General features: G+C 43.0%; 1 protein-coding gene across 2 annotated transcripts in view; it reads right to left on the bottom strand.

Moving 5' to 3' along the window:
• Positions 1-13,365, bottom strand: part of tll1 (tolloid-like 1) — a 327,452-nt gene that overhangs the window by 171,533 nt on the left and 142,554 nt on the right. For both annotated transcript variants that reach the window (XM_043698508.1, XM_043698500.1), the window contains exons 3-5: positions 11,810-11,920; positions 7,160-7,240; positions 3,301-3,453 (exon numbers count right to left, since the gene is read on the bottom strand). In XM_043698508.1, the coding sequence (XP_043554443.1) occupies positions 3,301-3,453; positions 7,160-7,240; positions 11,810-11,920 (345 nt within the window). The remainder of the gene's footprint in view (positions 1-3,300; positions 3,454-7,159; positions 7,241-11,809; positions 11,921-13,365) is intronic.

Here is a 13,365-nt window from a genome sequence, read left to right as displayed (position 1 = left end):
GGATATGGAAAGATCCCTTGGGGCCTTGGAGGGAAGTAAGGGGGGAGGTGTGGGCGCAAGTTTTGCATTTCTTGCGGTTGCAGGGGAAGGTGCCGGGAGTGGAGGTTGGGTTGGTGGGGGGTGTGGACCTGACGAGGGAGTCACGGAGGGAATGGTCTTTTCGGAATGCTGATAGGGGAGGGGAGGGAAATATATCCCTGGTGGTGGCGGAAATGATGACGGATGATACAATGTATATGGAGGTTGGTGGGGTGGTAGCTGAGGACCAGTGGGGTTCTGTCCTGGTGGCGATTGGAGGGGCGGGGCTCAAGGGCAGAGGAGCGGGAAGTGGAGGAGATGCGGTGGAGAGCATCGATCACCTCTGGGGGGAAATTGCGGTCTTTGAGGGAGGAGGCCATCTTGGTTGTACGGTACTGGAACTGGGTCTTTCTGGGAGCAGATGTGGCGGAGACGAAGGAATTGGGAATATGGGATGGCGTTTTTATAGGGGCCAGGGTGGGAGGAGGTATAGTCTAGGTAGCTGTGGGATTCGGTCGGTTTCTAGTAAATGTCCGTGTTGATTCGGTCACCCGAGATAGAAATGGAGAGGTCTAGGAAGGGGAGGGAGGAGTCTGAGATGGACCAGGTAAATTTGAGGTCGGGGTGGAAGGTGTTGGTAAAGTGGATGAACTATTCAACCTCCTCGTGGGAGCACGAGGCAGCGCCGATACAGTCTTCGCATAGAGGAGGAAAAGGTGGGGGGGGGGGGTGCCAGTGTAGCTGCGGAAGATGGACTGTTCCACATATCATACAAAGACACAGGCATCGCTGGGGCCCATGCGTGTGCCCATGGCTACTCCTTTGGTTTGGAGGAAGTGGGAGAATTGGAAAGAGAAGTTATTCAGAGTGAGGACCAGTTCAGTCAGTCGAAGGAGGGTGTCAGTGGAAGGGTACTGGTTGGTACGGTGGGAAAGGAAGAAGCGGAGCGCTTTGAGTCCTTCATGATGGGGGATGGAGGTGTACAGGGACTGGATGTCCATGGTGAAAATAAGGCGTTGGGGATGGGGGAAGCGAAAATCATGGAGGAGGTGGAGGGCGTGGGTGGTATCCCGAACGTAGATGGGGAGTTCTTGGACTAAGGGGGACAGGACCATGTTGAGGTATGCACAGATGAGTTTGGTGGGGCAGGAGCAAGCTGAGACAATGCGGGTCATATTCCCCTCCCCTCCCCTATCAGCGTTTCGAAAAGACCACTCCCTCCGTGACTCCCTCATTAGGTCCACACCCCCCACCAACCCAACCTCCACTCCCAGCACCTTCCCCTGCAACCGCAAGAAATGCAAAACTTGCGCCCACACCTCCCCCCTTACTTCCCTCCAAGGCCCCAACGGATACTTCCATATCTGCCACAAATTCACCTGTACATCCACACACATCATTTACTGCATCTGCTGCACCCGATGTGGCCTCCTCTGTATTGGGGAGACAGGCCGCCTACTTGCGGAGCGTTTCAGAGAACACCTCTGGGACACCCGGACCAACCAACCCAACCACCCCGTAGCTCAACACTTCAAGAATCGACATTTCGGACATGAGCCCTTCTTCAGGAAGGGTACACCTTCCTCATTCCTGAAGAAGGGCTCATGCCTGAAACGTCGATTCTCCTGCTCCTTGGATGCTGCCTGACCTGCTGCGCTTTTCCAGCAACACATTTTCAGCTATAAAAGAATTATCTAAACGTAAGAGATTGAAGAATTCATTGATGACTTGAATATTCACAGAACATGTCCTTCAATTAGACCATGGCATATCCAGTAAAAATTGTGATATTATCATACTTGTATAAACATAAGCATGAACCAAAGTAATGTAAAAATTAGAAGCGAGAGCGATGTAAAGTTAGACAGAAGCATTTGTGGATCAAACTATAAAATACTGTTGTTATTATTCTTACACTGCACAATAATCTGCAATAATAATGGAAATATCAAAACGCAGTATTAATTAACCAAGCAGCAGATGAGGAACATCCGTTAGGAGAAGAACTGTTTTGGCAAAAGCAAAGCCCAAGTTCAAATTGTTAAAAGTACTTTTGTCGTATTTACACCACAAGTTTCATGGAGCTCTCCTCTCCAATCAAAGAAATTATTAGGAATAGCAATTATGTTTTATTCAAAACAGGCAATAAATGTATGAATTGGGCTCTTCAATACCCCGATATGTAATAGCACGATCAAGGTCTGAGCTATACAGGAAGTTTTTCTACAACATGATGGTTGCGTCCTTGTGCAACCCCGCGGTACAGAAAAATCACACTTTAGAAACAGTGCTTAAAGTGTTGATGTAATCGTGTCACAACCAACAAAAAGTTTCAAAAGTTCATGCTTTAGAACCAATGTTCGCAATTCGTCAATCGCATTACAGTGAAATCACGTTAACAAAACTTGTGCTTTAGCAGAACGACCTGTAATTTGAAATCCATCTTTTTCACTCTCAAGGAATGATCACATTGAACATGAATGTTTCTTTTCTCATCCCATCCAAATGGTGCTGAAGCTATTGTCTTTCCATTCTTCTCAACTAACTGATGTGTGGCTATCTTTGAACTGTTTCTGTTACATATACTTCAATGACACATCATGTAGTGTATCGATACAATGAGTCACTGCCCAACGCTTCCTTTGCAAATTCATCTTGTTTCTTTGGAAATTCATTTTCTTTCCCCTTGCATTTGGTTCAATTGAAACAAACAGGAAACAACCTGTTCCAAGGCCCCCAAAAATCAAATCCAGTAAGTAGAAGAACAAAGTGCAGCCCACAATAACAAATGTCTGATGTTTTCTGCCTACTTTGAGAGGAACCATCTGGTCTCCTTATGGAACGACTGAAACCACAGCATGTGCAGGGTGATGACTCACCTGGGTCCTACTGCTCTAAGGCACCATAACAGAAATAAAGGCTTTGTATCTATCTTATGAGCCAACAATTTTTTTTTTGGTGAATTACAATTAGCATCAAGGACTGTTGTGCCTTTCAAAATGCAATTGCATTGATGTTATAAAAAACCAAAAGCATTAAAATTACATCTATTCATTATAAAAAGTACATAATTCAGAAACTGTCATTTAGATTCAACTGATCTTCTTTCCCATTATGGGAAGTGGATAAAGCATTACATATTTGTAAAAAATCTTATCAATGCAAAGTTAAAAGTAGCAATTAACTAATATTGATGATCCCAAACAAAATAATGCATAAAGTCACAAGTGTATATAGGACGAATATTTCAGTAAATTACAAGTAAACATCAGCAACACCCACCAGTAAAATTGCCTCCAATGACATAGGGAATGACACCCCCAGGCCATATTCTCTCAGCTCGTGATGTTGCAGCTCTGGGAACTCTATTCTTCTCAATTCTCTTTAAGGCTTCTGAGTTGTTCTTTTCTCTGTTGGTGGCATGTTGATCACTGCCTGCAAATATTTATGTCAACATAAAAAATACTCTACACATGAATATTTTGAGTGAGACTACATCATTGATCAACATGTCATCTCTGATTAAATTTTTGTCTATCTTCAACTACACAATAACAATTAGTTTAAATTAGTTTTCCAAAGAATTGCCTCCTCGCATTGTTTCTGAAGACATGTCATCGCACTGTACCTCTGTCCTGACAATAGTGGCACATTGGTCTTTTTAACAAATTTGGAAAAAGTTAATTGGTTGTGAGACGCTTTAGGCGTTTTTGAACTTGTGATAAGGTACTATATAAATTCAAGTATGCTTTCATTTCCATCTCATGGAAGTAGCCTTTTTAAATTTGTGAGCTGCTACAGCAAACATCAAACATGCTATTCTGAAGCACTCCATTCCAAAGGGCAATATTTTATAGCCCGCCCCCCCCATTCATGTATCTTCAACTGTGGAGACACTAGGTGGGCCTAATCTGTCATTTTCTAAAAATAATTAGCGGTCAATTAAGCTTATCATAAAACCAATTGACTCATTATTCACCTGCCCATGCAAGAATATGGTTAGAGCTGAAAATGTGTTGCTGGAAAAGCGCAGGTCAGGCAGCATCCAGGAAACAGGAGAATTGACATTTCGGGAATGTGGAAAGTGTGTCCAGCAGGCTAAGATAAAAGGTAGGGAGGAGGGACTTGGGGGAGGGGCGTCGGAAATGTGATAGGTGGAAAGAGGTCAAGGTGAGGGTGATAGGTCAGACTGGGGTGGGGGCGGAGAGGTCGGGAAGAAGATTGCAGGTTAGGAAGGCGGTGCTGAATTCGCTGGATTAGACTGTGCCAAGGTGCGGGGAGGGGTAGTGAGGAAACTGGTGAAATCCGAGTTCATTCCTTGTGGTTGGAGGGTTCCTAGGCGGAAGATGAGGTGCTCTTCCTCCAACCGTCGTTTTGTTGTGGTCTGGCGATGGAGGAGTCCAAGGACCTGCATATCCTTGGTGGAGTGGGAGGGGGAGTTGAAGTGTTGAGCCACAGGGTGGTTGGGTTGGTTGGTCCGGGTGTCCCAGAGGTGTTCTCTGAAATGCTCCGCAAGTAGGCGGCCTAACACCCCAATATATAGGAGGCCACATCGGGTGCAGAGGATGCAATAGATGATGTGTGTGGAGGTGCAGGTGAATTTGTGGTGGATATGGAAGTTTCCTTGGAGGGAGGTGAGGGGGGAGGTGTGGGCGCAAGTCTTGCACCTCCTGCGGTTGCAGGGGAAGGAAGAATATGGTTAGCCTCATCAAGATGTTAGCAACATTTTTTTTAAGATAGATTGGAGAGGGCGGGGGGGGGGGGTGAGGGATGTTTTGAAAAAGCACAGATCAGGCAGCATCCAAGGAGCAGGAGAATCAACATTTCGAACATAAGCCCTTCATCAGGAATGAGGCTTGTAGGCAGGGGGGTGCTGAGAGATAAATGGGAGGGGGGTGTGGGGCTAGATTAGATTCCCTGCAGTGTGGAAACAGGCCCTTCGGCCCAACAGCTCCACAACAACCCTCCGAAGAGTAACCCACCCAAAACCCTTTTCCCTCGACTAATGCACCTAATTGACAATTTAAGCATAGCCAATTTACCTGATCTGCACATCTTTGGACTGTGGGAGGAAACCGGAGTATCAGGAGGAAACCCATGCAGACACAGGGAGAATGTGCAAACTCCACACAGACAGTCTCCCAAGGTTGGAATTGAACCTGGGATCCTGGTGCTGTGAGGCAACAGTAATAACCACTGATCCACAGTGCTGGAGGGAAGGTAGCTGAGAATGCAATAGGTAGATGAATGTGGGTGGGTAGGTGATAGGCTGGAGAGGAGGGTGGAGCGGATAGGTGGGAAAGACTATGGACAGGTCAGGAGGGCAAAGCCGAGTTGGAGCTTGGGACTGGGATAATGTGAGTGGAGGGGAAGTGAGGAAACTGGTGAATTCCACATTATCCACGCGTGGTTGCAGCATCCCAAGGCAGAAGATGAGACATTCTACCTCCAGGTCTCAGGTGGTTGTGGTGTGGCAGTGGAGGTGGTCCTTGGTGGACTGGGAGGGAGTGTTAAAGTGTTCAGCCACAGGGTGGTGGGGTTGGTTGGTGTGGGTGTCCCAGAGATGTTCTCTGAAACGATCCGCAAATTGGCATCCTGTCTCCCTGATGTAGAGGAGACCACATCAGGTGCAATGGATACAGTAGATGACATTGGTACAGGTAAAGTTCTGTTGGATGTGAAAGGATTCTTTGGGGCCTCGGATGGAGATGAGATGAGAGGTGTGGGCGCAGGTTTTGCGCTTCCTGCGATGACAGGGGAAGGTGCAGGGAGTGGGGTGAGGGCTGTTTGGGGAGTGTGGACATGGAGGAAATGGTCTCTCCGAAACACTGGTAAGGTTGGGGAGAGAAATATATCCCTAGTGGTGGGGTCTGTTTGTAGGTGGCAGAAGTGGTGGAGGATGATGTGATGATATAGAGGTTGGTGGGATGGAAGGTGAATATCAGGGGGCTTCTGTCCTTGTTGAGTTGGGAGAGGTGGGGTTCAAGGACAGAGGTGCAGGATGTGGAGGAGATGTGCTGGAGGGCATCGTTGACCATGTGGGAGGGGAAATTACGGACTTTGAAGAAGGAGGCCATCTGAGATTTTCTACGGTGGAATTGGTCATTCTGGGAACAGATGCAGTGGAGGCAGAGGAATTGGGAATAAGGGTGGTGTCCCAAACATAAGTGGGGAGCAATAGGTAGATGAAGCTGGGTGGGAAGGTGACAGGTCAGAGCAGAGGGTGGAGAGGACAGGTCAAGAGTGTGGTGCTAAGTTGGAGCATCGGGGAGTCAGGACGTCAACGCGCAGATTGTTTCAGAGATTATTTCTGGGACACCCATGCCAAGCAACCCCACCACCCTGTGGCTGTTCACTTAAACTCCCCCTCCCGCTCTACCAAGGACATGCAGGTCCTGGGCCATTTCCATTGCCAAACCCTAGCCACCCGAAGCCAGGAGGAAGAAAGCCTCATCTTCCACATCAAGACCCAGACCTCACACACCTTCAGGTTCACACCACTGCTCCCAACCCACAGGGATTTGGACTTGCTTGGCTCCTGGGTCCAGCAAAGTTGTTTGTGTGTGTGAAGTTTGAAGCTCCAGTTGGTGATAGGAGAGGCTCCAATAGTCGTTCTATCCACAGCTGCCTGCCTGCCAATGGCATATGTCAGAAGGTTGGTGATGAACCTACTCGATAACATTATAACCGTACCTTCCTTGGCCATCAAGGACTATGCTGAGACTTGAACGTACAGGCTCAGAGACAAGGATGCTACCCATTGCATCGCAAGACCTCCTCACTTGTCTACATACGGTTGTGAACATATACTTTCAGCAGGGGTTACAAGTCAGTGAATGATGAATGCTGGATATATACAGAGGCAGAGTGTTGTAACTTCCTGATTTATAGAGCTCAATGTTGAATTTGCTCACTGAGACATCCGACTGTTTCTATTCAAAGCATATTACAAATAAATAAATGACCTATGATTCTACACATCTTTTGAAATCACCTTTATATTGCTCAGTTTCAAAATGGGAATATACAAAATATATTTTGTACAATTTCAAGTTTGACAATTAATATTCAAAAGGTGGAAACATGTTATGAGTGACATTCATTGTGGACAACAAAAATAAGTTATTTGAAGGTTTCCTACCTAATCCCAACCTTAGGATCCGGTCTATAAGTTGGTAAATCGTTCCTTTCCTTTTCGAAATTTTGTGTTCTCCAGACCCACCTTTAAATATACAAGCAGAAAACAGTCACTTATGAAGACATGCAACTGACTCAAGAGCTGTGATTTAATTTTTTTTAAAAACTATTCAATAGACTAATCATGAATTAAAATGGTCACTATGTTAGTACAACACAGCTGATAATACTCTTGCTGCTGGTTTAACAAAAACAGGATTTCAAGCTTACATTAGGCTGAATATTCAGGACAATCCTATAAGTACCATCTTTCAGTTTAGATATTAAAAAGATTGTTTGTTTGTCAAATGGACATCAAGGTTCTACTTTAACTTGCAGCCAACATTCCTCCCTTACCCAATACAACCTAAAACAAACCAGATAATTATTGTTCCCAATTCATCTTGCGCATCAGTATTTTTGCACAAAGCCGTTACGATGTTTGTACACATAACAGATGCCAGTCATATTTCAAAACTGCTTTATTAAGCAAAATGTATTCAATCTTTCAACGGCAAAACACTAGTATTATTTTAGTTTTTTTAAGAAACCACAAACAAGATTGCACACACACCCAAGTACAGGAAGATATAAATAAATTGTAGGGAATTCAATAGTTCACTGTCAGACTACTGTACTAGAATCCAGGAAAAATATACATTTTGATTAAGGTGCATTTACGATATATTTTTGGTTACTGTCACCTGGAAAAAAAAGTTATTTGTATAAATACCATCATTGTTTATAAAAAGAAGACTTGCATTTACATAATTCACCGTGAAACCTCTCAATGATCTGTAAAAATGCTTCATGTATAATGAATTCATTAAAGTGCTTTGCTGTTTACCAAATGTGGCAGCCAGTTTTCAAAGAGAAATCCCACAACCAGCAACAAAATGAAGCTCTGATCATGTCAGTGCCAGAACGAATTTTGAACAGGACATACACCCTGGATTCTTGATGAACTAAACAGGACTTTAAATGTTGTGTACTAACTACTGGCTTAAAATCAGAAATGCCATGAATCAGACATGTTGATTGCAGTGTATTGCTAAAACCTTGCCTTAGGATTAGGACTTACGCTGCAGGCAAATGTTGAATGGAGTAAATTCACTAAATGGGTGGTAATGTGACAGAGTGGATCCTCTGCACACTTATGAACCCACCTCAATGCCAATCAATTCATTTCCTCTCAAGATTATTGCCCATAAATGAAGATGAAAACTGACCAAATTTCTAACAAAGCATAATTCCTGATGAAGGGCTTTTGTCCGAAATGTTGATTTTCCTGCTCCTCGGATGCTGCCTGACCTGCTGTACTTTTCTAGCACCACTCGAATCATAACTCACTAACTTACACACTGTACGGGAGCAGTGTTAGAACCCAAGCAACAATTTAAGTGAAATTTGAAGATTGCATTCAACTTTGTGATGTTCGTTCAGCCAATAGACCATTTTATTTCCTTCCTCTTTTCCACTTGTTCTGTTAATTTCCTTTGCTCCCTCTCCAAAATGTATGAATTCTTGTTTATGTTCAGTTTCACACAAAATAAACCTGGTACCAGTCCAACTTCCTCATCTATTGACATTAAGGATTTAATAGACAGGGAAGAGGGAGATGTTTTGCCAGGAAAACTGAAAGTCCAATTATCCTGGAATTTCCTTCAAAAGGCATTTAATGCCTTAATGAGTGAAGCCAACATTGAGGGGTAGGAGGTGCCCGAGGAGGTAGCGTGTTGGGAGCCACCACTTGTCCTTGCATCTGAGGCGCCTTGACCCACCAGTGTGCACCTGTGGCCTAGAGTCTAATAGGTAGACGAGCAGCCATCGGTCTCCAGTGGTACACCCAAGCAATGAATAGGTACTAGCTTCTGACTGGCTGGAAGGTCTTGGGGATGGGGTTGGCAATTAATTCAGTGGTTCTACCTGCAAATAGGCAACCTGGAATGCTTGTCAGCTCTTCAGTTGGTGGGTGTGACCCCCATTAAAACCCATCTTATGTATGAACCCCTCTAATCAGGCTTACCCCTTGCCATAGTACTAAAAGGACTCTCATCAAATTACAATTACAAGTCTCAATTACATCCTATCTGACTGTGACAAAGACAAATTCCACCCCCATCTCATTATTCTTGATTTTGCAGCAACCTCAACTATTTCAACACCACTCCATCATTGTCAGCTTATACTTAGCAGGGTCCATTCTTATTTACCCAGTCATAGAGATGTACAGCACAGAAACAGACCCTTCGGTCCAACCCGTCCATGCCGACCACATATCCCAACCCAATCTAGTCCCACTTGCCAGCACCCGGCCCATATCCCTCCAAATCTTTCCTATTCATACACCCATCCAAATGCCTCTTAAGTTTTGCAATTGTACCAGCCTCCACCACTTCCTCTGGCAGTCAGAAAATCAACTATAGTTGCTTCTTTACCTGTTCCTACATTATTAATTCTGGTAGACCCCAAGAATTTTAGCTCAGACTCTACATACTGACCTTCATACTATTCCCCTGAAAACACAGCAATAGTTCCCACATGTACACTCCCCCAGTGTCTCTAACTTCCCAGGCTTCTTTTAAACGTCCAACAGCCAATATTCGATAAGCAGATATTTCCTTCAACATGGGTTTTATTCTTATTGGAAGGTGGGCATCATTAGCAAGGCTAACACTCCTTGCCCGTTTCTTAATGTTCCTGAATTCAGTGGCTTGTAAAGCAATTTTAGAGACCAGTTAAGAGTCAACCACTCATGTTGTTGTGTAGTCACAGGTAGGCCAGATTAGGTAAAGATTACAAATTTCTTTCCCTAAAAAGACATTAGTGAATCAGATGGGATTTTACAACAATCAAATGCAATTTCAATGTCATCATCATTGCGACTAGCTTTCAATTCCAAATTTTGCTAATTGAATTTGAATTCCACCAGCTGCTGTGATGGGATTTGAATCAGTGTCCACAGAGCATTATCCTGGATCATTAACATGATAACGGTTAGACAGAAGCTATTTTATTGGTGATTAACACAAACTCAATTCCTTCGCAATTGACTCCATCAGTGTCACTGCCAGACAGCGAGTAGTAACCTTGGTATTTTATTTAAATCTAATCTGAGATTCCAAATAGGTTTCTCTGATATCATAAGACTATTTCCTGTGAGCACTTTGGCTTACAGCTCCTTGGCACATCTGTCTTTGGTGTAAACATGGTCAAGTTGCAACTGAGTTGCATTCTGGTTTAAAACTTTTATTTTTAAAAAATAAATCTCACCTGACCTTAATGCACCTGCTTTTTGGGATTAAAATTGCCTCCCATTCTCACTTCTCCCCCACCCCGAATATCAGCAAGTTATTTGACTTTTGGAGATCTGTCAGCCTGACCCAATCTTGTTCTCTACTCATATTGTTATGAGGTTGAAGGCACGTGCTGTACTTTAAAAGAGATGACCGCTGTTCTGCAGTGAGATCTTGCATCTGTCACGTGGCTGACTAGCAGTCTCCAAATGTAATGGAAAATTGAAAATATGTAATATTTGGCTGTGAAACAAATATCTGATGTCGGTTGCTGTGTCGACAACCCATACAAACTTAACTAGTTTAAACTATGCCCCAGGATACAAAAACCTAATCTATTTTGAATTTACTGTTTTGCCAACATCGAATCAATGAAAGGATCCGATGTTTGGGATATAAAGAAGAGACATTGAGAGTTAGAGCGAGACCAACTGCCATCGACAGAGTAACTGCCAGCAAAACACTCTCTATCAAAGGTACCTTTATCACATGCAACGTCTTTACAGCAAAAGACCAAAGACGACCCAGGGAGATCTACAACCAGAGGAAGACCGACACCGGAGACAATCACCACTGTGTGGTTTTAAAATTAAGTTGATGTAATTTTACAATGGGTGATCATTGAAACAGTATATTGTTATAGAGTTAGAGGCAGATAACAAGCAGTTAAGAGAAAGGAGACTTAGAGTTGTAAATAGTTGTTGTTTAGTGTTCACTTTTAGAGTTAAAAAATAAATTGGTTTTTTGTCTTTAATTAGTGGAATTTGGGGGTTGTGTCACTCATAGTTTAACAGATTATGAGACAAGGTGAGCTCTTCTGGGTGTTTGGTTTAATGACTAGAAAGGTTCACCACCGTGTCATAACAATATCCATACATGCCTTCCACCAGCAGATCACCAGGTTACTGCAACCAGAGGTGCTAACGCCACTTACGTCTCTATTTCTACCTCAACGGAGATCAGCCAACTCAGCAGAATACAGATGCTGAATGTGAGGGCTTCCTGGTAAATCACTAAAACAGTAGCACATGCATTCTTCTATCCTATACATGCACACATAAGCACTAAACATAAAATTAAATAACTTCCATTCATATTATTTTAAAAAGCATTTTCAAATTTTTTTTAGTAATTTCTAATATGGTGAAGGTTTATGAATTATGTTAAATAACAGCACTATAATCTTCCAAATATCAGCTGGCTTTCAGCAAGTTACATTTTCAATGGTATGAACTCAGAAAATGGAGATTGAGTCACTTTTTCCATTTAAAGTTTCTTTTGAAAAAATACATCGTCAACATGCATGCAACATGGATTACCTGTTGTATGTCCAATTCTGTCTAACAGGTGTCTTGATAAATCAATTGTTCTGTCAATCTGAAACAGTTGTAAGTCTTCTTCATCTAAGGCAATGTCTCCCCAAAATGCAGCTTCAAAAGAAAAACAATATAAATTCAGCTAAGTGAACAAAGCTATGATTAGCCAGATAAAAAATACCTTAATAGAAATGGGAAGCACATGGAGGTTAATATTTTGTTTCTGATCAGTGCTTCCTGGACCTCAAATGGTTACAAATTTGACCCCACAATCATCTTCCCCTCCTGTCGGAAAGAATTGGATTAGACATGCGGTAGGTAAGATTCTATGAGTCGTACCCCAGTCAGAACCTTCATGTATCTGCTTGTCAATGAGCTACTCAACCAGAGAGGACATGAGACCAATGGATCCTCCAGGATTCAACTCAGCAGGACTTTTTTTTGTTTTTATACCTAATAGGTTTCTTTCAACAATTCATCTAAATTACCTTCTTACACATTAAAATTACAATTAAGGACTTTAATACTGCCTGTAACAAACTCAAAAACTTGAACTTGGATGAAAATTATATTCAAAAATATTATTTGACAAAAAAAAATCACTTTTCACAATAGCCACATTTCAGTTTGCTTTGTTATACTTTATTTGGTTTAACTAGATTTATATTTTTCACCAAATGATTTGCATTAAACATTTTCTACTTCTGCGACTTAAAATCCTCAGAACCAAAGTTTACATCTACACCAATCTCTTCAGTGTTTGCTAATACTCTGAATAATTTACCAATGTAAAATTCATTAATCATTCCCTATATTTCAGTATCATTGATGGCATTTTCAATGTTTGTTGAAATATTAACTATTGCTCAAATTTTGTGAGAAGGTTTGTAGCTCGGGTGCTTGTTGTTGTGGTTCTGTTCGCCGAGCTGGGAATTTGTGTTGCAGACGTTTCGCCCCCTGTCTAGGTGACATCCTCAGCGCTTGGAAGCCTCTGTGAAGCGCTTCTGTGATGTTTCCTCCGGCATTTATAGTGATTTGTCTCTGCCGCTTCCGGTTGTCAGTTCCAGCTGTCCGCTGCAGTGGCCGGTGTATTGGGTCCAGGTCGATGTGCTTATTGAATGAATCTCTGGATGAATGCCATGCCTCTAGGAATTCCCTGGCTGTTCTCTGTTTGGCTTGTCCTATAATAGTGTTGTCCCAGTCGAACTCCTGTTGCTTGTCATCTGAGTGTGTGGCTACTAAGGATAGCTGACTGTGTCGTTTCGTGGCTAGTTGGTGTTCATGGATGCGGATCATTAGCTGTCTTCCTGTTTGTCCTATGTAGTGTTTTGTGCAGTCCTTGCATGGGATTTTGTACACTACATTGGTTTTGCTCATGCTGGGTATCGGGTCACTCAGATGACAAGCAACATGAGTTCGACTGGGACAACACTACTATTATAGAATAAGCCAAACAGAATTCCTAGAGGCATGGCACTCATCCACAGATCCAATCAATAAGCACATCGACCTGGACCCAATATACCGACAACTGCAGCGGACAGCTGGAACTGACAACC

The sequence above is a fragment of the Chiloscyllium plagiosum genome, chromosome 1, assembly GCF_004010195.1.
Source record: "Chiloscyllium plagiosum isolate BGI_BamShark_2017 chromosome 1, ASM401019v2, whole genome shotgun sequence".
Classification (NCBI taxonomy): domain Eukaryota; kingdom Metazoa; phylum Chordata; class Chondrichthyes; order Orectolobiformes; family Hemiscylliidae; genus Chiloscyllium; species Chiloscyllium plagiosum.
Note: the sequence above shows the minus strand (reverse complement) of the source record. Positions and strands in the feature narration are given on the sequence as shown.